The following is a 25,619-nucleotide window of genomic DNA, read 5'->3' on the forward strand; positions in this document are numbered from 1 at the left end:
ATAATGGAAAGTTTTTTCCCCACACTTTTTTACAAGGCATCTAAATCCAACCTTCCTTCTTTATGCAAAAGTATCGAAAACAACAACAAAATAGAGAACAGAATAGAGAACTTGTAGAACTATGATCCCCACAAATACTTAGGAAATGAAATGGGGCAACTGAGCGGAAGGGATTCTTACTAAGATTATTTCCCCTGGTTGTTTACATCTCTTCATTCAAATGACTGACTTACAGCTAGGAGGAAATATGATTTTGTTAAAATAGACTCCTTTCCCCTTCAGCTAATGGCTAGAAAGCCAAGTCTATTTCTCTGAATCTCCAGCAAAAAAAAGGGAAGACTAGGCTTCATATTCCACGTTATTCCTTATGAAACAAATACACCAGACAAAATAATAAGAATGAAAAAGCCAACCCCCACTTTACTCCCTTTTGCAGGCCTTTTTTTACATTGCAAGGAATGAAAAAGTGCATAATCCACCTTTTTTCCTGGTCACTTTTCTCCCAGTCTTAGTGCATATGACAAAGATTCAACAACCAGGACATGGAAAAACAAAGTCTGGGAGAGCATTTTCCCCTCAAGCTTTACCCTATCTTCTCTGAATTCATCTTGAACCTGATGTAAAAGTCTATTTTCCCAGCCCCGTGGTCAGCTGCAGACAACACTCTGGATTGTGTTGTGAAAAGAGCACTGCAATAATTGCCAGATAAATCAGAACATGGCAGCTCTGATCTCCGAGGTATAAACACAGAGCAAGGAAGGCAAAGCAGCAACAGCAGAGCACAACCACTGTCAGCCGGGAGGTGAGAGAAGGGCAGACATCCCTCATATTTTAACTTTTTGCTTTAGGAAGATGACTGGGAAAAGCAAAGAAATAAATTAGTTGAATCAGCGCTGCCAATTTACCTCTGCAGGCCAGAAAGGAACAGCCCAGTGTTGGGAAATGGTACACCACAGGCAGCTGGGCAAAGCTCACAGCATGGCCCAAGAAAATGCTACAGGGTCCTAAGTAGTGGAACTCCCAGAGATACAAACTCAGCCTGCCTGCCCCTGTGCGTTAAGTGGAAACAAGCCTGGCTGACCTGCTCTTCAATCATGCCAAACCCCAGAGCTTCAATGTGCAAGGAACAGAGTCAAGGTTCCAATTATAAGCAGCAGTAAATCTTTTAACACCCTGGGCAGTTGTTGTTTCCTGCGCTCACTCTTATCTTTCATAGGACTCTCTCTGAATGGACCACTTACTGGCACCACAGGCTTTGAGCCCATGGCCAAGCCTAGCAGCCCTGAATTGGGCAGCTGTAATTTGCTGCTCCTTTGGCTTCCTGGAGCATCTGGAAAACACAGCAGGCTAATCAGTGACTAAAAACAGCACCACGTTCTAAAATAAAACCAAGGGAAGGGTCACAAGTAACTACAGTAAAACCTTGTTAGTTCAATATTGGATAGTTCAAAGTATCAGATACTTTGAAACTGACAAGGAAGGCTTGCATATGCTTTAGGATTTAGGATACAGCTAATTCAAGATATGGATACTTTGAAATTTGAAACACTTTTCTGGCCCCTTGGATCAGAAAAGCCTCCAGTTGCTGCCCCAGGAAGAAACTGGCACTCAGCCTAAAGGTACCATAGTACCTGGCCAGCACAGGAATGACCAAGGCCAGTCCTGACACTTTCCTTCTGGTACCAAAAATGCTTGATCTTCACCAAAAAGCCCAAAATGCTGATGACAGCCTACTATAAGTATAACCTAGTATAGCCCATCTAAATAAGGCATAGCAGCCACTGTGTTTCATTCCCCTCAGCACCGACTTTTTTTTTCAAGTCATGATGAACCCCTGCATCAACTACATTTTAACTTCCTCTTTACTCCCACAGCTGAATAGTGCTTTTTTTCTCATTTCCAATTATTCCTATTTCTTTTATCAACTTAAACTGTCCACCAAACCTCACCAAACATCTATGGAGATGAGAATCTCTGTTGCCCCCTCTTTTGGCCTGTTACATATGATTAGTGTGGCCCTGCCCACCCCTCCATAAGCTGGAGCCAGACCAGGAAGCTCGAAACCTCATCTGCATATAATTTTTTGAAGGGTCCCAGGACTTGTGAAAAGAAAACCAGTTTCAGTTGTGAGTTGGAGGAAAATAGCACACAGGTCCTTTGCTCAGCATATGTGTGTATACCAGATATCCTCTGCAGTGCTGGGCTGTAGGGTTACTATGGCTTGAAACACTGTTGACTCTGCTGGGGTCTAGCTCCATGAACCACATTATAACCCACAAGCCTTTTGGCTTTGAAGTAGCATCTTATGTAACTTGTACTTGGATTCCTATGGCGGGTTAAGGAGGCAATGATCAGTGACTAGAAGGAGTATATATTTTACCAAAAATAGTGTGTACTTCATATAAACATACATAGAAGTACTTTTTAGAGTGTGCTTATGCTAAAATTTAGAGCAGTTTACAAAAAAAAAGAAATAAAACAGTGATTATGAAATGGGGTTTTTCTGTTAACATCTTATTTAATTCCTGCATGGCTTCCTGCACAACTGAGTCTGTACATACTGTAGCAATTTGCATACATGCAAATTACTATGCATACAGTTACTTGGAGCTCATTTATTTCAAAGTTGCTATTTTTTGGTCCTCTGCATTTCAAATTAAAGAGGTTTTCCTGTAGTGCCCCAAATGTACACACACACAGCCTGGTGCTGGTCATTCAGAGACAGTCCATTCTTGATGATGGACATTGAAGGCACTCTGCCTGCTTCAGTCCTGTGAGTACCCCCACTCCCTCCATAAACCTGACCTCCTCTGTACTTTTGCCAGCACAATCTGAGAATGTGGAATTGGAGGACTTCATTTGGTTTTTAAACTGAAAATAACATCTGAGTTGCTAGCACATTACTCTTGTCCCAGATGTTAGTTGTGTTAATCATGCAGAAGGTAGGGAAGGGTGGCACCTGAGAGACTAACTGGTTCAGAGTGGCAATCAGCTCTCATAGGCAATAACCTACTTTACCTTTAAGTCTCTCAGGTGGCACCCTTCCCTGACTTTTTTCTGCAGAAGGGAAAATATCAATGTTTGCTTAAGCAGGTTGGTAGACATCATCCAGGGTTTCTAGCCAATTTTTCATTAAATCACACTCTTCAAACCAGACCTCAGTTAGACATAGGGCCAGAGTCAGCTTAGCCCCGGGAGTCACAGTGAGCGAGGTCTGCTCCTCCCTTGAGTGACTCAGTCCCTGAGGAGGTGTTGGTAGCCATCATCACCCTCCCTCAGAAGTTATGCCAGCTGAGGGTGGCCTTTATTTATGCTGGTAGCATCATGCAATTGCCACTAGGACAGGTGGCAGAAGAGACACAGGGACCCGGAATCGGCATGCCCCCACACCACCAGGGAAGGAGGCAGTGGCCCCTGTAGATAAGTACAAACCTCGGCCCCTCCCGAGATAAATGCTGTTCTATGACCAGGGGCCACTGACTTGGTCCAAGGCTTCACAAATCAAAAGTAATTCAGGCTCAAAGAAATCAAAGTCATTGTTTCTTCGTTCTTTAAATAGAATTGTGCCCTGCGTCACAGAACCATAACAATACCAGCGTGAGAGCAACGCTTCCTGGGAAGTGCTCCTTCCTCCCCAGCTTGCTACAGTTTCAGTGCTGATCTCACTCCTTGCAAGGCTATTACAAGAGAGGAGGGAGGATGGACCACTGCCTCAGGAGGTGGTGTGCTTTATTTAGGGACACACATCCTACCTTTAGCTTGGCTTGGATCTCTCGAGCTTTTCGACGTGCCAGCACCTGGATGTGACTAGATACCTGCAATTGAAAACAAATTCCATCTGAATTCACTGGTGCTGCTTGGCATCTGCTTGCCATGTTAAACGTTTATTTGGTGCCTCTGGGATGGGGAGTTAGTGGTCCTTTTAATTTTCTTTCTTTCTTTTTTTTTCCTTTTAAAAGAGGTGGCAGCATGAGGCAATTCCAAACATAAATGAGCCACGATACAGAGGGACAGAAGAGATGGCCCTTTAGAGGTCTCCTCCCACACAAGTGGCTCTGTGAAACTGGAGCCCTGCTGGGAAGTGGAAGAAGAATCTTCACCCCAAAGGGGCTGAAAACAGTGAGACTATTTCTCCTTGTGGTATCATGTCCTGGTCTCCGCCAGGGAGAAAGGGCACCCTCCACCAAATGGATTTCATGCCCTTGGTCCTCCTTCCAGGCATTTGTTGATAATTTCTGACCCTCAGTCAGTAAAATAGGAGGTCTTTATGTTGGTGGTCATGAAGTTGAGGGCATATGAAGAGATGCTCACTAGTAAAATCATTTAATACTACCAACTGAGTTCTTGGCTGTGGAAACCTTCCTCTGTGCCCCAGTGTGTTGGAGATGGACAAATGTGACAGGCCAGTAAGACAGCATTCAGACTGACTGCACTCTTATTAACCAGCATGCCATAGCTGGTTTCCTTCCAAAAACACAGAGACTAATAACTGGTGAGCAGAGAGTCATTTTGTTCACTCAGTCCTTCTGCATCTGTAGCAGCACTTACGAAGGAGTAAGCACAACGTGGCAAAGTTTGTGCCTACCTGTTTCCTTGTGCGTGTTTTCCCTGTTCTCAGTTTAATATAGCGGGCAATCAACTCATTTCGACCTGGAACAAGGAAATAGTGCATGGTTAAATTTAGAGAGTTAGGATCCTGGTGAGAAGATGCAGCATGGCGTTTTCTATCGAAAGAAGCCTGCAGGGAGACAATACACCCTCATGCTGACCCCCTAACTCAGAAATGTGCTCATTTAGTCTGTTGTGGTAGAAACCTGTGTTTTAGGAGCAGAACTCTGGGCTGCAAGTTCTGTTCCCCATGTTGTATAAACAAGTTAAAACAGAGGGTTCAACCTTTTTGGCAAGTGTACCACAATGCTCCCTGAGTGCCACTCCCATCACCTTGCCCTGCCTGATCTGCTGCTCTGCTCCCCACCTGAATTGCTACTCTTGTTTCCTGCTTCCTACCCTATCTGCCTCTGTCTTATCAGTCCGCTCTCTGATCTGCCATGTAGAACACAGAGATGTTGACTGTGCAGTTCACTAATTAGCTATGCAGTAAACATCTCAGTGTCTACACATACACCTCTTTTAGGCTAGAGTAAACTAATTTACTCCATAGCAGGATAGTATTTGTAATACAAGTACTGTCATGCTGCAGAGTAAAACACTCGGCAGCAGTGCATGTATAGACATTAGAGAGACTGGCTGGGACACAAGGGTACTTCAATGAGGGGGCTGCCTACTGGCTAGCCCTGCCCTGAAGCAACCTTGTGCCCAACTATCCCCTCTGCAGCACACTGGGCTGGCAGGCTGACCCCCAGTGGTCCCTGCAGCTGGTGCTGCTCTGACCCAGTGCCATGTACTGCACATGAATAAACTGTGGAGCTTATTGCTCCAGAGTTAATTGCTCCCAGGCACATGTTAAAAGGGTACACCCAGGATCAATAAACTTCAGAACAATAATCTTGGCAGTTTATTCATGTGCAGTAATAACATGCGTAGATGTGCCCACAGAGGTTACACCATGTCACTTGTGGCACATGTTGCAGGTTGGCCATCCCTGCTGTAAAATGACCTATAAGGGAAAAAGAAAACAGGTGCATTTATTATTGTTATTGCCATAGCACTTGGATGTATCCAAATCATGAATTTGTACCCCGTTGTGCTATGTGCTGCTCCAGACACAGGACAAAAAATCCCTCCCTGCTCCAAAGTATTTACAAGCTACAGGACAGTGTGAATGACAGGTGGATACACACAGATGGGGGAGCACAAGCAAACAATGAGCCAACATTTGCCAGAAAGCTAAAAAGGGATCTTGGTGTATCAACAACCCAACCAATGTCAAGTTTTTGTAGGTCTCATGGTAAAACAGAATCTTAAGGAGGAACATGGAGGAGGATATGAGGAGATAGCTTGGTGAATGCATGCAAGAAGCTCCCCCCAGAATGAAAGAAAGCACCTAGGTGCCTGTCTGAAAACTGAGCCAGTAAAAACGTAAGAACATAATAAGTGCCAACCAATGGTGCTGATCTAGCTCAGGCATGCTCAGGGTGCAAGTATCCAGTCCACAGGGCTCCCTATAGATTGGGAAATTTGGTGTGAGGGAGCAGTGGCAATAAATATAGCCACCCTCCCAGCTGCAGTTTCCTAAAGCCCAAGCCCCACACAGCAGGTTGGGGCCAGGTCATGCCCCCTCCTCTGCAGCTGAATGCAGTTGGAACATGCTCCCTTTCTGCCACAGGCCCAGGCTCAAGTCCCCTTTCCCCCATAGGGCTATGTTGGGGCTGGACCATACCCCCTTCCCCCATGGGGCAGGGTTGGAGCTGGGCCATGCCCTGTACCTCCACTCCAAGGGACCAGGTTGGAGCCAAGATGTCCCCTGCCCCCCTCCATGAGGCCGGAAGGGGTCCTGCTGCGACTGCCCTGTGCCAGATTGGGACCACTAGTTGGATCCAGCCCATGGACAGCCTGAGCTCTGCCCATCCAGCCCACCACTTATCTCCAACAGTGTCAGGGATGAATGCTATGGAGGGAGAACACTGAACCTGACATATCTAGAGTGATCTACCCCTATTCAATTCTTTCTTTGGCATCTACCATTATTGGTTTAGAGATCCCAGAGGAAACTTCTTCAACTGTTCTGTTCAATAGCCATTAATAGATCAATCATGCATAAATTGATGTAGACCCTTTTAGAACCTGGCTATGCTACCTGCCTCTGGAAGAAAAGGCACACAGGGTTAACAGAAGCCAGAGTTCACATTTTAATGCTGAATGAAAGATGAAAGTGACTGGTAATGAGAGTGGCTGGTTGTGAAGTGCCTTGACAGTGAAGACCAGTAACTTAGGTTTGATGTGATGGAGTAGGAGCACCCAGGAGAGGACACGGGGTGGGGTGACATTCTCAAAGCAGCCAGGTTCTGGAAGGAGATGAGTAAAGCAAGATTACATTTGTCAAGGCCAGAGAAAAGGATGTTGTAGTAACTGATATGGGAAATGATGAGAGCCTGGATGAGAGTTAGCCCTGTGTAGAAAAGAAAGGTTGTATCTTAGGGATATTAGACAAAAAATTCTGCAAGATGTAAGGACCTGAGGCTTCTCTACAACTTTATTGGAAACTGTCCTTTGTGGAGTTACATCTTAGGCCAGCTAAACAGTTATTTTGCCAGTGTAGCCTAAATGATGACACCACGTGAAATCACTTGCAATGGCTGAAGCACTTCTTTGATGCTATAATCAGATCTTTGTCAGGTAAGTTATGTTACTTAGAGGTTTAACACAAGATGTTAACACATCTGAGAGAACTTTGAGAACAAAAGGGACTTTTAGAAGTCAACACAGCCCAAAAATAGGACACCACTTGCAAACCAGGCCTAAGTTATAGGCCTGAATGATGTGGTGGTGGTGTTGGCCACTATGAGTGAGTGAGAAAGGAAATTGCCGAGGTAGACCTGGTGGCAGGTGGAGTGATACATGTGTTTCAGCTATCTTGAGCTTGAACCAATGGCTTAGCAATCGCAAGGAGATATCAGAGAAACTGATCTCAGTAGTTTTGTCAGGAGGAGAAAGGAGTGGACCAGAAAGGTAGATCTGGGAGTCGTCATTACTGGAGATGAAAGTTGAACTGGCATTTGTGAATGACATTACCCCAAAATCAGATGAAAGGGGAGAGCAAGATAGGCCAGCAACTGGAAACACTTGTGGGGTCAAGTGTGTTTTTCAAGAGGGAAGAGGCTAAACTTCCATTGCGAGTGGAAAGAGCCAGAAGAGAGTGGACTGTCAAGGAGAAGGGTAAGGGGAGGGAGGGACCGAGGGCATGAAGGAGATCATGAGAGGGGATAAGACCACTGAGACACAAAAATAAAAAAGGTCTAGGGGAGGAAAGCAGATGAGGAAATTCTAACAGTGTCTCTGGGAAGGAAGAAGAAAGAGTGCAAACCAAGAAGAGGGGGAGAATGTTGTCAATTTTCCCATGGAAGAAAGAGAGATCCTGTGGGGGGAGAAAGAGAAAGAAAGAGGGAGGGAGAGAGGGGTAAATGGAGACAGAAGAAGGCAAAGCCTGAGGAAGGAGTCAAAGGTAGTGAAGAGTCAGCTGGAATTGCAGATATGGGAGTCAATGAAGGTGGAGATGCAGAGTTGATTAGCTGGGACAATGGCAGAACCAATGGAGAAGAGAACGAATTTGTGATTGAGGAGTCAGCCTGGTCACAAGATTTCTGCCAGAGGCACTCTTCAGCATTTGAACAGGAGCAGAAGTGGATGCTGCAGGTGAACCTGGGCCTTGTGCTGGAGAAGAGGGGGCAAGTGAAGAGTGGAGAGAAGTGGAGCCTGAAGTGTATCAACGACCAGAACAGCAGAGTGAGAGAAAAGTGTAGTGAGGAGAGGGCTGACAGCACTGAGAGAATAGGACAGATCAACAGATTAACACTGAGGGAATAGAAGTCCTGGAAAGCCTGAATGATAGGGCATGAAGGAAGGGATGGGAAAAGTAGAAGGATACAAGATGATGGTAGAAAAGTGGCTGCTTTCTCTCAGTATCAGAGAGAACAGCACTTGGAAAAGACACTCTCAACTCAATGACTCTTTTGATTAACAGTGGAGTTGAATCCATGGCTGCTGTTCAAATGAAGAGGGGAGGGTAAGGATTTGTACAGCTAAGAGGTGGGAGGTGTGGCCAACAGCTAAACTAAAGTCACTAAGGATAAGATTGTGAGAGCCTTTGGGGAAGAACTGAGAACAAAGGAACAAAGGGCAAGTGGTAGGCATTGGTGCACTGTCCTAGGGTGGGAGTTTGCCTTTTTAAAGGGACAGAGCACAGTCTCCATTCTTATTGTTGTGTAATGGGCTTATGTTTGGGTTATTGTTTGTACTGGTGGTTTGGGATGAGACTGTAAGGCAAGGTGGAGGCCTCATTAGTGCCCAGTGGGAGGGGCACCTGACTGTGTAGAGCACAACACCAGAGCAGTGCAGGGACACAGGGGGTATGGTGCCAGAGGGGCACAGAGACACAGGGGCCGGAGGGCCCGGCACCAGAGGGGTGTAGTAGACAGGGGTATGAAAGAGGCCCAGCATAGGAGCAGAGTTCAGCCCTGGAAAGGGCTAAGTGGGTCAACTGTTCATATAACACCCGCAAGACATGGGGCATGGTATAGGCAAGGTATGGAGCCATGCAATTAGCCCATAAGGCTTGAGGTGTCCCACGAGGCACCATCTTGGAGAGGGGCCCAGCAAGGGATCCAAAGGCCAGTGTGGTCTAGTAGGGTTTAGTGGGACTAGGGGCCATACAAAGGCTCATGGGCAGCCTCCCTGTTTATTATTTTGCCAGCAAGCCGTGGTAGATGAGATAAGAAGGCACCCTCGGGACAGAGCTGGGATGGTCACAGGGCATGAGGAATTGTCATGGTCACCCCTGGGACCCCCACCTGCAAACAAGAGAGATGGAGTGGGAGCTCCAGAGATGGCACAGGAAGGGGAAAGTTGGGGGATGGGCCTTAGGTGAGGAATGGTGGCATGGGAGATGCAAAGGTAGTTGAAGGAAGCAGGTTGGTGAGGAAGGACCAGAGCTGGGATTCATGTCACCAGAGCCCAAGAGGGGCAGAACAGGATGAAGTAGTGTGATTTGGACTTCTGCAGGATGGAGCAGGCAGGGATCAGGAGAGCCAAGGGAAGAACAGCAAGTAGAAGTAGTAGAAATTGTAAATGGGTGGAGACAACAAGGATAGGCAAATGAATCAGAATGAGGATCCTTGCATAGCTCATTTGTAATGAATAAAGGCCAGAAGGATGTAGCTTTTGTGAGGGCAGGGTCTTTTTATGTTAGAAATTAATGTCCTCTACTCAATTTGCCATGGTAGCCTGTATTATGACTAGAGATTCAGTGAGAGTCATCCAGAAAATGACAATTAGGAAGATACAGGATTTTTATTCAGATAGTTTAAAATTCTGGAGGAGAGAGACATTACTTGGCTTTTTAGCTTTTCGTTCCCTGCAAAAAAATAATCCTGCCTATCTAACTTGAGCACCTGAATGAACAAATCAGAAAGAAAAGTTCTGTCTGATAAAGATTCAGGACCCTTCCCCCTCAAAAGAGATGTGAAGGCCCCCCACTTCAGCAATATGATTCCTCTGGGGAGACCTGTTCCAGCAACAGGGGAACCAGAGTTATTCTTTACAAATTTCTGAAGTAAAAGACACACAAAAAGAAAGTTATACAAAAAAGAAATGCACACTTTCTTTGTCCAGTATAAATGCATTTGATTTCTTTCTTTCTTCCTTTTTTTTTTGGTTCTTCCTATATCCTGCAGTTACTGCTGCTAAAGGGAAACGTTACCAGAGAATAGTTGCTGCAGGTCATTTTGAGTGTGTGGATTTTGGGGGGTTATTTTCATGAAATGCAAGGAAGCATAGGCCTGGATATCTCTGGCACTCTGCACATGTAGAACTTGAAGCCTTCCCTGTCGATGTGGTTGTTAGAGAGGTTTCTCTCAGAGAGAAGGACCAGGCCCTTAGCCAGGTCGGTTTTCAGATCCTTCCAGCTCGGCTATGCACAAATTAGGAATTACTTCTGTGCAAGACATGCGATGCCCAGCATAGTGCTTCTGACCTCTGGGATTCTCACTCTCCCTGCTTGTAGTGATATGCCCAGGGGGGAATCAGACAGGAGCAGATGCTGGCAGGCCACCTGCCACCTGGCTGCTATTCAACCAACACAACCATTTCTACAAAGCTGAAACCAAGAGCTAGCAAGACGTCAAACATCAGCCTGATAACCGACCTTTCTCGAGTGCCAAGAATAATATTTATGGTTTTTCAAAGCCTCCATCTGTCCAATGCATCTCAGCAGTCTCACAATCTTGGGAGTAAGGAACAGCACCCAGAAGCAATGAGCAGAGGGCACTGCTTCCAACATTCTGTCCACGCTTCAAGCACGAGGCAAATAGTCTGAGCGATGGGAGATGGACAGGGCAAGAGGAGGCACTCAAAACATGCCATGGGAAAGTTAGTGCATGCATGTGCCAAAGTGGGTGGGGAAGGGTACTGTAGAAGAAAGGGAAACTTGACCCAAGGGAAAATGAGAATGTCAGACAGGCCATCACAAACCCAGCCACACTTACAGTCTGGCTGAACTCTGTTGAAATCCAAGGTTATGTAGACTGAGCCCAGTCCCATCCCAAATACCACTGAAACAGGCACTGACAACAAGTTAGACTGCATTCAATATTGACAAAGAAAGGGCTGGACCAGATGATCTCATGAGGTCCCTTCCAGCCCTAAACTTCTGTGAAACTTCAGTAAAGACCCTATGCACCTCCCTTATGCTATGCCAAGCAAATAAAAATGAGTGAAGATTTCAGCTCTTTGCTATCTAATCACACAGGCACCCATCCTTCAGCTTCTGCGTCTAACTTTCCATTTTCTATCTCCCAACCTCTTTCATTTCTTGGTAACTGTTCTCTACCTTTCTCTCCCTGAAGTGCTGCTTTCCAAACAAAGTGAAGATACAAAAGGACAGCAAGCTATGTTATCTAGTAATGGCTCCAAAAGCATGACTCCATAGAGACACATATTAGTAACTTGGGGATTACAAAAGGTAGAACTCTGGGGTGTCCTAAACCTGAGAACATTTCTAACAAGAGCCCATTAAAGGAACACAAGGTTGTAACCCAAGAAAAATCAATTTGAAAGGTTCTTTGTTCCCCTTATTAGGAGCTGGAAGTACCCATGTGTTTGTTGGGCTTCTGAGTTTGTTGGGATTTTGAGTGGTTCAAAGCCTGCACAGGACACTTTTTGTGTCATAAACTCAGCTTCACTATATCCATCCGCAGGCTAATGACCTCTCTCCACTTGGCTGGAGCAGGCTGGGAGCTGTCACATACTGTCAGATGGTTCATTTTTACAGCCCTGTAAAGTGTTGCTCAGTAATCCAATCGCATGTTGTGTTCTTAGAATAACCCCCTGCTGAAGCCTGCCATGGTCACAGGAACCTGCCAACAGTTGTGTCTCCTCTGTCAAAACCCTGCATTAAGTTTCACAAAGCTCTAGCCAACATACCAACTGCAGCCCAGCTCTGAAAAGCTCTTTAATCTCCCTGAAGCCTTCCTTTTGGGGACACAGAATTAAAAAAATGGGAATGAAGAAAGATCCTCTCTTGTGTTCTTGTCTTCTTTGCCTCTGCTGAAGCAGCATTGCCTGTTACCTCTGTATCTGTCACTCTGAGTAGGCATGCATTCCCAAGGGCAATAGAATTGGGTCCTGTCCTTTTTCACACTAGATTGCAACTATCTGCATTCAGTAAATCCCAAAAAAAGTTTTCCTAAGAGAAGCATGAAGCAATGACAGTTCCCCATTCCTAACTGCACTCATTCCATCATTGCAGAACAGAACTGTCTTCTACAGGAAAAAGTCAAAGCAAACAGCTCAGTTGTAAGAAATGTATCCCAATCTCATTTCTCATCTTTCCTTTGCTTTTCTCTGTTAGGGATTACCTGTTCTAGGAGCAAAGAAACATTCCCCATTATCTGGAGATAAACCCTGTATGTCAAAGAGCAGGTGCTAGCTAAGATGAGGGAGAGAGGAGATTCTGTCCTGAATGGGGTGGGCATGAAGACCTCATAGGAGTTTCTGGAAATTGTATGAAAATATCTGCCCCTTGCTACAATCAGATCCATTCCCCAATTACAGCAAGAAAATAAACATTTGCCATTTGAAACCACTCCAGTAAGTAGCGAGTTTGAGGGTGCTATGGCAGCAGTGCTCCAGCTGTACCTAGGCAGGGGGAAGCTAAAGCATAAGGAAGGAAGTCATTCCAACCATTTTTTCAATCTGGCAGCTTAGTTTTAATGAATGGCTCATGGCACAGCACAGTTTTATTAACTTTATTTACTTATCTGCTGATTACAGAAGACAAAAGAGCTCTTCAAGAACTTCACACACAAGAAATAAAACTATACAAATGAATCAATCCCCTATGGAGGTTGCAGATATAAGGAAAAATATCTGCACCCCATGGTGTGCTGTAAGCATGAAGCAAAACAAAGTACAGCCTGCAGCCCAGGTTTTATTGGGACTCACATTTTAATCCAGAGAAGAATCTTAGCTACACTGTCACTGCCAAATATGCCAGTTCTGGTCAAAACACTATCCCCTGTCTCCCTACTTTCCTCCCACTCTTTTTGCTCCTTTCCTCCCTCCAGTTATACCTGATGTTTTCTTGAGCATCATACTTTCCCATAAATGGTGCTTCAAGTACCAAAACCACTCTTACCTTGTTTTTCAGCTGCTTCCTCACCAGCAAGATACAACAACAATTAGCCATGCATCAATATCTACCTTGATAATAGAGTATCTTCCCTGGACTCTCTAACAACTTCTCCTCTACTTCCAATTTCTTATCAAAACCTTGAGGAAAGTTGTCTTCTCCCCATCTCCCAGCTGTCTCCATTATTGCTCCGCAGTCAATGATCTCTTTTCTCCGGCCTTGGCTCTTCACTTTTTTAGTCATCCTCGATTGTTGGCTGTTTATACCCTGTGACTGTCTTTCCCAATAACATGGCAGATTATCACTCATCTGTTTTCTCCCCTAAAACTCTCCCTTTTGTGGTAGGATCTTCTCTACTAAGGCTTTAGCCTGAGTCTCTCCTCTCTCTCCTTGGTTTTCACCATTCTGAATTTAGCCTGCAGTGTCATTTTGTACACTGTAAGGGTCTCACAAATCAACACGAACTCCTTCATCGACTCAACTTTCTCCTCACTTTCTGCCTGCATCTCTCTATCAGCTCTTACTTTGACCATTACTTCCAGCAGCTCAGCACAGCCAAAATGAAGAGCACTCTTAACTTCAGTGTAAGTTCTTCCTTCATTCCCCATCTATTCAGCCAAAACACCTTGATTTAGCAATAAACACTTTGCCCAGAGTCAGGTCTCTAAACTGTATTTTATTTGCCTTACAGGTGTCCAAGTCTCTAAATGCTAAATTAAAGAGAACAAAATTCACACAGATCTTTCACCTATTTGAACATCTCAAAAATCTGTGTTCTGTCTCTCTCTCTTCTGGTCATACATGAGCCATGTTCAATTCAGAGTCAGGTGCTCAAGAGGAGCCAATTAAAGAATTTAGTTATAACATAGCTTGGGTATGCTTGTCCTCACTTCAGTAGAGTCTGATAACTCCTTTACTGTACATGTCCTGGCCCTTACACTCCATATCACTGAGGCGTGCATAGGAGGATATTCCCACATTTCCTCTTCCAGCCACAAGAGAGCACCAACTCCACTGTCATTAGAAGTCACTATTGTTGAATAGAGACTGTAGAGCAGAGGTGACTGGCTGACCAGGTCTGAAACTGCCCCTGCAGCCTTCTACCATCCTGAGAAATATAAACCTCTTCATTCTTTCTGAAATGATTCTCTGTCCTAAACATATGACCACCTCCTCTGCTCAAACTCTTGCTCCTACTTTAGTCATGGTGTGGTGTGTGGTTTTGTCCCTCATGGTCATCCCTTGTCTCATACTGAGTGGGTCCAGTGCACAGGATTTAGGAGTTCAGTCAGTTCTGCATAGCTCACTATGTAATGTAGAGTTATTCCATATCTCTCAGATGGGTCCATTCCTCAATATTGGGTTCTAATGATTTAGTTCAGAGAGCTCAACAAGCTGGAATGCACCTTACTGCCCAAGGTATTGTTCTCACACAGGCATTGCTGGTATGTTTAAGTCAAGACGTCTGTAGAGCATTATTGTGATTATTAGAAAGTCTTTGGCAGGACAAACACTGTTTTCACGTTATCTCAAATACACTGCCAAGCACATCATCCGTGCTTACAGACTCAACCTTCATTACAATCAGCATCCTGGGACCACTTAACAGGAGACATTCCATAAAACACTATGCTGCATTTTATTGTGGCTTACTGTAAACATAGGCCCCAAGCCAAGACAAGCCAGATACCTCTCTAATCACTCCAGGATGCTAAACAATCTAAGACCAGAGCACTGACCATCTGGGGCAAGCTCTCTGAGCACAAGTACAGGTAATTTTGTCCTTAGAATGAGAATCAGTCACTTCTTTGTTTCTCTTGAATGACTCCAATGGACTTTATTCCTCCCCAAGAATTCTCCACTCCTGGAATCAGAAGTGTAGTAAGCTCCTGCAGTGCCCTAGGCAGTGCCAAACACTGGAGACGGGAAGTGAGGGGGGTCTCTTACCTGCTCCAGCTGTCTCCATACTCTGTCTGGGTGGAATGATGGCCCTTCCCTCTCCCTGCCCCCAGAAGTTTTGCCACAGGAGACCCAGTAGCATAAAGGAGGGGGGAGGGGGGGGCAAAAAAGGCACTGGGGGTAGGAGCAGACCCTGGGGAGGCTGCTGCAGCTGAATGCCACACACTGGCAGCAGCAGTCCCATGGTGTGGGCTCTGAGAAGGCTGCCCCGGTGCCTTTTTCCCCCAGGTGGGCAAGGAGTTCCTCCTCTCATGGAAAAAACCCTGGAAGGGAGGGGCTGGTGCCATTCTGTTTGACCCCTCCCCACATACGCCAGAGGGAACAGGACTGATGGGCTTCTGTGGCTGTAAAAGTAAAAACTTCTGTGAGCAGAGAGGGGCAAGATAAAGCTCACCCAATAAAGCGGCCCTCCAAACACACAATGAGAATGTTCTTGCTATCACAGGTGCAAGACTTTGTCTGAAACCTCCCAGAGTAAAACTGGCAAGAACCTAATGGGAACCTGCCACAGAGGGTTTGTTTGTTTGTTTGTTTTAAGCAACATTTTTTGCATCTCAAATCAAATCAGCCAAATTAATTCCAAATCCATAAGTCATTCAAGAACCATTTGTAGCCCTGCTACCAGCAAGCAACCTCCACCCCTGCCTGGGGCTTCAGATGCTTCTAAATCCCTTGGCGGGCATCCTATGTGCAGGTCCAAGCCCGGAGGCTTGGGGTTTGGATGCCCTCGAGTTTTGCTTGCTCTCAGCCATATGGTCGCAGGAGCAAGCTAGAGAGAAGTCTCCCATTTCCATAAAGTAGACATATAGCTGAAATCTTCCCACTGGAAGTGAAAGTGGGAGGCTAACTATGCATTACTTCAGTCAGGGTACTACCCCCTGCCTCGTTTGTGGTTTTCCCCAGCCAGCAGGAAAACCACCTTGGTGGTCATGGTATTTCCCCTGCCAGATTTAGTGAGCCTGAGAGATCTTGGTCATCCTGAGGCTGCTGCTGCAACGACATGCATCTTCCACATTCAGGGCAGAATATCAGATTATCACCTGAAGCAGTCACTGAAAATCCAGACGGAAATGTATTTCAAACCCATGCAGCCAATCAACCCCTTCACTGACATCTGCAAACCTACAACCCCATCCAGCCAGTTCTCCTCACATTTTTCTCATTTCCCAAACTCTGGAAAATGTACCAATTTGAGACAGCAATTAAATAGATGCCTAGTTTTAAAAGGACGCATGCAAGTCTCATTTAAGTCACAGGAGTTCACATTTCAAATCCCGGATTAGGACTCAATCCATCTCTCACTGAAGTCAATGAAAGTCTTTACCCCTTTTGGCCTCAGCAGGATTTAGATCAGGTTCTCCGTCAGCACCAGCTGTATATAGTTTCTGATGGATTTTCACCCGAGTGTTAAGTCAGTGATGGTCTGCCTTGTGTACAGGCCCAGCTGGCAGATGTACCAAGTGTGTGAGGGTCTCAGTAGCAGAAATAAGAGATGGAAACTATCTCAGTCAGGTCATTCAGTTGGCCACTTATGGGCCAGTGGAGGTCTGTTCCCTTGCACACGAATTATCAGTGCCTCTTGGCCTGTCTGGTTTAATTCCATTACAATGTAACAAGACTCCACCACTTGCTCAAGGACACAAGTCCCAAAGCCTGGTGTAGTCAGCCACAAAGCTAGACCTAAATTCTGTGGCAGGACCTGCTCCAGTACGGCCGATTACAAGGTGTGTGTCAGTTTCAGCAACATTAAGAGAGAAGAATTTTTTATTGAAATCAATCTGGAAATGAAGAACTGAAATCAGTGTAGGAGGTTGTTGGCAATTACCCCATCATTGTACTAGGTAAAGCTGTGCTGCTGAAGAAGCCATTTTTGGGCGTATTATAGTAGTGAAGTGATGATCGTTACTGGCCATAACAGAGCTGAGGTTATGTAGCCAGTTCCAATATTGCTTAATTGAATCATGCCAAGCTTATTAATTTCCCTTTCAGTTGCACTTAAGATTCTCTCATTCTCCTTCTCTCTTTTTGTCACTGTTCAGTTATGCCCTCTGGAAACATCTGCTACTTCTAAGCCCAGACATGACTACATTCAGTGGTGGATTAACTGATCGGGATCACTATATATAGTTTGCAAACATGCAAGTGCTTTGAGCTCCTTCCACCTGAAAGCTGCTATATGTAGAATATACAATCATTATCATTACTGTCACAATGAATTGTCCGTATGGCAATAGAAGGTAACCACCTCTGTCAAGGGTGCTATGTACCCCCAACACTGTACTATGTACTCCAGGGACATTTAACAAAAAGATGACTCCTGATCCAAAGATCCATATTGCTTCACCCTCCCATTTTCTTCTGCTTTTCAGTTGAATTTGTCTCCTTCCACTTCTGACTTCCCAAATCTTCTTTCAAGGTCAGCCCTTATGGTCACAACACCTGCCTCCCCAGAATATTCCAAAGTTGGTCCAATTCCTTCATGTTCCTTCTGAAAAGCCACCTGTTCTATGAAGCTGTATATGGAACACTCTTTGGACAGACACAGGGTTATAGAGAGCAGTAAGTCAGCAGGGTGAAAGAGCTGTCATTATTTGGCCCTTTGCCCATTAAATATAACATAGCTGGCTGAGCTTCTAGACTTCTCGGCCTTCAGGGCAGACTCTTAGCTCTCTCATCTCTTTTCCTTGTCAAATTGCTATGCACAGAAATGGGCCCCTGTCAATAATTCTAGTAATTAACTGAATTTGTGGTGTTCCAATTTAATAAGAAATTCTCTAATGAAGCACTGCCCATCTTTACTGTGCTTCAACCCAGGGGCTCAGTTCTGAACCCCTGAAAAGAAAAGGTATGTGGAGACTAGGGTATAAATCTAGATACCCGGGGAATCAAGGGTGAATAGCACACTAAAGACAGCTATTTCAGGTACAGCAGTGTCGACCAATCAGCATCAATTTCCAGGTCAAAAGCCAGAGGCAAAGCATGACCTGGAAACGTGTGGTATGGACATGTACTTAGCAGGGGATTTTGGAGGGGAATACCCAGAAGATGGGTCAGAAGTTCAAGGTGACCGCTAAAGAGGAACAGCCGCTGGCCACAAACCCTTTCAGAAGCAGGTGCACCCAGGCCCCAGAGGTTTGAGCCAGTTCCTCTAGTCACCAACAGACTTGCAGGGCCATCTGTCCAAGCCTTCCTGGTGGTGCTGCACAGCTCTTCAGCACACACACAGACAATACAGGCCTTGTTCCAGAGAAGCTAATGAGCAGCTGTTCAGGACTAACAAACAGGTCTGGTTCTGCTGCAGATTCTCAGCTCTACGTGAGGTGTGGGGATGAGGGGGTCCCTCCTTAAGGGTCTATTATTATATGTTCCTTCATTAGCTGGTTTCTTACATTATTGGGACAAATATCTTGTAAAGAACCCTCATGCAGGTGGAGTGCGCATGATGCAACCCTGCGCACAGGGCAGTTTTTCCTGGCTGCTGCCACTGGTGGTGTCTACATCATAGCCAGAGCCAACCCCAGCAGGGTGCAGGGTCCAGGGCAAATCAGCCCATGCAGGGCCCCGCCCCACCCCGATCCCACGTGCCCCGGACCCAAAAAAGCTGCTGCTGCCATCAGCAGTGGCGGCGGTAGCAGGTAGCAAGTGGCTAGACGGGAAGCCGGCAGCCATGGTGCAGTCACCACGGCTGCTTTGCCAAGCTCTGTGGGCCCTCCCCAAATCATGGGACCTGGGGCAGTTACCCTGATTCACTGCCCCCAGGGACGGCCCTGATCACAGCACTCCTAAAGGCATGGGTGACTGCTATCTCCCGAGTCTGGGGAGGCACCTGCAGGCACTGCTGGTGGCAGGGTCAGAGCTGGTGAGCTCCTGCAGGTGTTGCTGTGGCAGCTCTGTCGGGGGGGGGGCACATGCCCTCTCAGATTCCCTCTACATGTCACCTATGCTGAAAGGGGTCTCATGGCACCCTGGTTGAGAACCATTGACTAAACTTATGAAAATTAGACAAGACTAAGATAAGTCTTTCCACAAATTAATTAATCTAGGTTTCTTGCATCTTACAACACATTGTAGCATCAGCTTCAGAGAAATACAAGTATTAAAGGTACTTCAGACAAGTTTGCACCTATTAACAATGAGAACTAATGGGTTCTCACATGCTAACAACTCCTTCCCACTCAGTCTGCCATGTGAAATAATCACCAGCCAAGTTTAACATTCTCTCCTTACCCTTGTGAAGTCACACCCTGGATTTCTCAGGAATTTAAGTTCCTACCATATATTTCTTCATGTTCTGTCCCCTCTACTGTCACAACTCCCAAGCAGCATAGCTTTCACTACCTCTTTGGGAGAAAGTCCTCCACCATAATACACCCCACTGCCAGGAGTTTTTCCCTTGATATTCAGCCTATATTTCTTCATTCTCGCCCTTTAATCCTACTCATACCCATATGTCCCACGTGGCATAATCCTTCCCCCTCCTCAATGTTAACACCCTTCAAATATTTTTAGACTGTTATTCTGCATCTCCCTCACTCAGTCATTGCCTAGCCAAGCCATATATATTTAGCCACTTTAATCTTTGGCTCCAAATCAGTCCCTTCAACCCCAGATCAATGTTAAATCTGGTATGCTTTGTGCTCTCCTCAGCACTAGCTCAACTTCTTCAAGATTCACAGAAGTTTAAGAACTGGAAGGGACCTTGTGAGATCATCAGGTCCAGCCCCCAAGTTACGTGAAAACCTGAGAAGCAAAGGGGGGGGGGGGGGGGGGGGAGGAAAGTAGATTGTATCCATTTATATTTTTCATGGGAAAACATGACAAAAATGAATGTAATATATAGATATGAGTCTATTGAGAGTAAATACGGTAGACTCTAATTGTGAGTCAAGCCTGCAGTTATTCTAAAAACATTTCAAAAGGAAGCAAAGAGAACATCACTGTTCATATGCCTGCTTTTACACATCAGCGGGAAAGTTATAGAACTGCCTAGATGCATGGGAGGGAAGAGGACCAAGATGAGAGAGAGATCAATGGCTTGCAGACAGACTCATGTCATGCAGAAGACAAAAGAGTGGATAGCTTGGCATGCTGGAAGCCAGGCACTTCTGGAAGACAGGATAATGTCAAAGAAAGGAGAAAGCTCTTTGCTTCGAGTAGACTACACCAGTCAGTTCATTTCATGCATCTACTAAAGACTGGAAATTTAGAAGCAGATGGGATATGAAAGAATAAACCAAAAGGAAAGCTCCAGAAGGACATTACTGGAAGATAGTTACTTGTATGCGAGTAAGAGACCCAAGAAACTGGCTACAGTCATGCATACTGGGAAATATGCATCCTTAGCTAAGGCTACTGGGTTTATGTCTGAAATAGAAACCTGGGAATTTAGGGCTCCTATAGAGTTGCAGAAAGGCTGCTCCCACATGCTGTAAATCCAGCTCATTGAAGCAGACTTGATTAATCGAGTCTGTTGGAACATGGAAATTAATGTGCTCCAGCGGCCTTCAGCGTCACATGCATCTGGGTCCCTGTGCTGAAAAGTGGCGGGAGCGCTTTAAACTAAAGCTCGTTTGATGAGCTTTAGTTCAGCACACCCTGCTGCTGCCGTTTAGTGTGGGGGACCCTGCTACACGTGACACACTGGTGCTTTTAATTAGTATGGCTCGCTAATTAAAGCCCACCCCACCTCCAGCAGCACGTCTATAAATGCACACATAGTGTCAAGTTGCTAAAAATCCCTGGAAACTATGGCAAAGATCTTTGCTACTTGCTTAAACAAGAATTAAAAAACATAACAAAGCAAAACAAACAACCTCCCCCAAAATAAAACCCATGTATGTAGGATGCAACCATCCTAAACCGCTGATACATTTCTGTTCAAATGGTTAAGAAAATGTAAAAAGAGACATTTGATTTCTCCAGGACAAAGTCTTTTTCCAAACTAAGTACCTGTGAAGTACCCAAGGTAATACTTTTTCCACCAGGGACAGACACAGCTATTAATTGTCATTCATTCCAGGGATAAGCTGCTATGCTACTCCCAGGTTTTGATGAATCAGAAGGGACTCAGATTTACTCAAAGAAACATTAGGTAACAGTCACAGTGTGATTTTTTTTTTTTTTTTATTTCCATAGTTTCCAGTCATCATCTGGTCAGTTGCCTAGATAATTTGACCAGATCTGGCTGGTTGACCAAAAGGTTCGAGGCTTCAGCTTTGCAGTGATATATGGAACATGACATATCACTCTATGGAAGAGTACAGGTCTTTGTACTTGCAACCAATTTGTACACTGAACACAAAGACATTTCTGAAAGCATGATGTGCATTTTAACACAAGGGACTTTATAGAGAGACACTACACTTATACAAACATGGAAGGAGGAACTTGATAGACTGCAGGCATTATAGTAGCAGTCTCAATGGAAATTTGCTGCCTAATTAAAGACAAAGTCAAGCTGAAACTGGTCCGAGTCATATAATGCAAACTCTTTATTTGGCAAGACTGCTGATGGCAAATTGAAAGATTGCAGGGGATGCCCAGAACATGGGGAACTGGCTTAAACATGGCTGGTGGACCATGAACCCTAAATTTCTTCTTTCTATTCTAGCACTTGCAATCGGAGCTTCAAATCTGGGTTCCATATCCACTTGCAGGAATACTGTGTCACAATTCACTTGGTCAAAATAATGGGAACAGCCCATAGCTACAACAGCTCAGTTGAGAATTTTGCCAATTTTTAAAAGATCCAAATGTATGACCAGACTGCTTAGCACCATCTCAGGACATTTCTAGCGCAGTCCTTAACTTATAGGCGATTCTGCAGCACGTTAGTTGCTGAGGACAAATATAAGAGGACGAAAAGCTTAGCTAGTTTTTGTAAACTGGGAACCCACTAGATGCATTTCATTTGGACATGAACAGAGAACATTGTGTAAGGGAATAAATATGCTTAACACAGTGAAGTGCACCATGTGCGATTTCGTAAAACCTTTGGGGATTGGTTTGTTTTTCAGTTTGGTTTCCAATAGGGCCATTTTTGGATTGAGGGAAATCACAAAGAACGTGATAGGTGCAAGATGTCAGCATTCATATGTTCTCATTCCATCCAGGAAGAGCACACACCAACTGCTGCAGCTTCCTTAGCCTGATGAAGGGTTTTTGAACCCGAAAGCTTGCTTAATAACTATTCTTCAACCATTTGGGTTGGTCTAATAAAAGATATCAAATTCACCCAAGGAACCTTGTCTGCCTATGTTCTCAGTAGGCACCCTAGAGTTCAGGATTGTGCCACCCAACTTACAAATGTCTGTCTCAGGGGGACAATTCAAAATGACCCAATTTGGAGTCTAAAATCTGTGTAGCTTGGAAGTGCTTAAAAGCAATTCAGATTTAGGTGCCCTGCACAGGGTCTAGGGAAGGGTAGGCACCTGCAAGGGGTGATTCAGAATGCCCAGAACCACATAGAAATCGCCAAGAGGAAGTGCTAGAGTACAGGAGTACGTGTATGAATTTTCATACCCATCACGAGACAAGGTTAGGGTTCCCATACCTCCCGGCTTTTCCAGACATGTCCGCTTTTTGGGTCCTCCCATCTCCATCCAGACAGTTTTCTTAAAATATCAACAAATGTCCAGGATTTTGCTCTGCTCAGCATCTCAATTTTTCCTGGCACTTCCTGGCTTGCCCTAGCAAGGAGTTGCTTTATGCTGGGGGAAGCAGGGGCAGAGCGACTGGAGGTAGGAGATATCACGTGCGTCTGTACTTGCACATGCTTGTGGCCGGCATGCAGCCAGGCAAGGTGGTGGAAGCGCCCCAGAAGCTGGATGCAGTTAAGTCTATGGGGGTGTGGGCCCGCTTGCCCCTCCAGCAAAGGAAAGGGGTAGGAGGGGCCCTTCGGGGGCAGCAGGGCCGGTGGCTGGGAGATGCTGCAGGGCTGGGAGGAACAGGGGGATGCAGGGCAAGAGTGAGGGGCACCAGCAGAGCTTGTGGGGGGCAGGTGGCTGTGGGTCAGAAGTAAGAGGCACTGGCAGAGCTGAGAGGCACCGGGGGTGGGGTGGGGGACTGAATTGAGAGTGCACAGTACAGGCAGTCCCAGGAGGCTGTGGGTCAGGACTAAGGTGTATCAACAGGGACAGGGGTCTGCAGGTTGGGAGTGAGGGGCACCAGCATGGCCTGGGGGGCAGGGCATTGTGGGTCAGGAGTGAGGGGCAGCAGCAGGTTTCAGGGAGCGGTAGCTTAGGAGTTAGGGGCAGGGCCAGGGCACAGGCATATCACTGCCCCCCCCCATCATATTACCCCCCCCCCACTCCCCAACAGGTGTCCTCTTTTTTTGAAACTGGAAATATGGTAAACCTAGACAAGGTGCCTGGCTCAAGCTATTCATTAAGCATCTCCATTCATTTACAACTCACAAGGCCTAGCTCCACTTCTGGCAGAGCCACACCAGGGGCTTCTAGAGATTGGAGGTCATGATGGTGGTTACATCTACCTTTTATCCTAAAGTATATTGGTTACAGCATTTGTCCAGGAAAGGAGACCTAGTTCTGGGCTCCCCTCAGCCTGATGAAGTTTAAATCCACATTTCTCACTTCTCAGGACAGTGTCATAACCAGGGATCCAGGTTTTCTCTGTTAAAAAAAAAAAAAATATCGCAAATTCTCTGATTTAACCCCCCCCCTTAAATTCTGACTAACAACCCAAAATACATATTTTCCACCTGCAAGCAGGCAGCCCACATCCACCCCCACCCTGCTCCACTTGGCTCTGGCTGTGCTGCCGTGGGGGGGGGGCCCACGGGGAACAAGACAGGCAGGCACGTGTCTCACCTTTCCATTTTAAAAAGGTGGTTAACCCTACTTTTGGTATAAGATTGGGGGGGGGGGAAAGGTTGGTTCCAAGATTCCCCCCTCCCCCCCCCCCCCCAAGTACTTTTGGTGGCAAAGGTTAGGGGTGGGATTTCCAATCCCAAAATGGCAACCAGGGGGCAGGGCACCTGTCAAGTGGTGGGGCTACCCTTGTGGCTCTGGACAGCTCACCAAAACTCATTAAGTGACCCTCTAGCCAAAATAATTGCCAACCCCTAATCTATGAGGTGGTAATGTGGGCCCAAATTGCAATCATCTGCATACCTGTGCCCTGCCTCTGCCCCTCACTCCTAAGCCCCTGCCCCCCAGCGCTGCCGGTGCCCCTCACTCACTCACTCCTGACCTGCAACCCCCTGCCCTCCAGCCCTGCTGACACATACACACACACACTCTGTCTCTCTTACCTGAGAGTAGCTTGCTGGGGCCCATGCACAGACCCCTGACAGCCAGTCACCTTGGTCGCTGCTCCCAGCCCCCCCGAGGCAACCAAGCTGCTCATGCCCAGGAAAGCAGAGGCAAAGCAGAAGCCCGGACATTTGCTCACATTTTAAAAACCCACTCGGAAATAAGGACAGGGGGCCAAAAAAGAGGACATGTCCAGGAAAACTTGGATGTATGGTAACCCTAAGTTAGGTGTCTAATGAATTTTGTGGCAGCTGGCACAGGGCCATTCTGAACTGCTCTCTGGAACTCAGGCACCTGAACTCCCGTCTCTGACAAGGCACCCATCCAGGTGCCTCCGAACCAATTTCATCTGGGCCCAGTCCCCAGAAATTAATACAGTAATTTAGAGGCACTCACAACAGACCCTCAGAGAGAAGGACCACTCTGTGGAGTGAAAGCTGTTCACATTTTGCCTCATTCAAAGTCTGTGTTCTTTCCCACTCTGTGTCTGGGTCTGGGGTGTTTTCTCTCAGCTATATTAGTTGCATTTTGTTAAGTGAAATCTCAGTCTGTCATTTCCTGCTATAGTTCTAATCTCTGTTTGTCATTTCCCTGCCCTCACAAGCATCTGCAAATCTTCTCTAGCTAGGGTCTTTGACAAATGGCACTGAAGTACTATGTCCCACATCCCAACCCTCCCCCCTTTGTTTATTTGTGATGTTAAAATACCAGACTTCGCACCAATTTCCAGGGCTCCCTGTTAGAAACATAAACCATTTACATCATTACCCTAATGTAGTCTGAAAAGGGTGAAAATTAACAAGCCAGTTGTTGCCCAGACTTTGAAGACAAATTAAAGGTGCTTTAACAAAACAGCTCCTGTCATATCTTAGCTGCAATCAGAGCCACCTCACTGAGAGCTTGAGATCCTGCTCCCAGCAAAATCAATGGGAGACATGCCTGATTTCATTTGGACAAAGACTAGAGGGTCCTATATCACCTGACTGAATAAGCAAGTATCCCAAGCAAGGCTTTCCATGAGCAGAGCCCAAGGGAATTGGAAACTGTTAGACAAGCAAGGAGGAGGCTTCTGTTTTAGGAATGCC

The 25,619-nt window shown here is 45.9% G+C and overlaps 1 protein-coding gene across 1 annotated transcript in view; it reads right to left on the reverse strand.

Moving 5' to 3' along the window:
• The window catches only part of TEAD4 (TEA domain transcription factor 4), a 63,487-nt gene that overhangs the window by 32,145 nt on the left and 5,723 nt on the right, over positions 1-25,619 (reverse strand). Inside the window, exons 2-3 of the mRNA XM_019482133.2 lie at positions 4,586-4,650; positions 3,753-3,815 (exon numbers count right to left, since the gene is read on the reverse strand). Coding sequence (XP_019337678.1) covers positions 3,753-3,815; positions 4,586-4,650 — 128 coding nt within the window. The remainder of the gene's footprint in view (positions 1-3,752; positions 3,816-4,585; positions 4,651-25,619) is intronic.

Source organism: Alligator mississippiensis, chromosome 4, assembly GCF_030867095.1.
Source record: "Alligator mississippiensis isolate rAllMis1 chromosome 4, rAllMis1, whole genome shotgun sequence".
NCBI lineage: Eukaryota > Metazoa > Chordata > Crocodylia > Alligatoridae > Alligator > Alligator mississippiensis.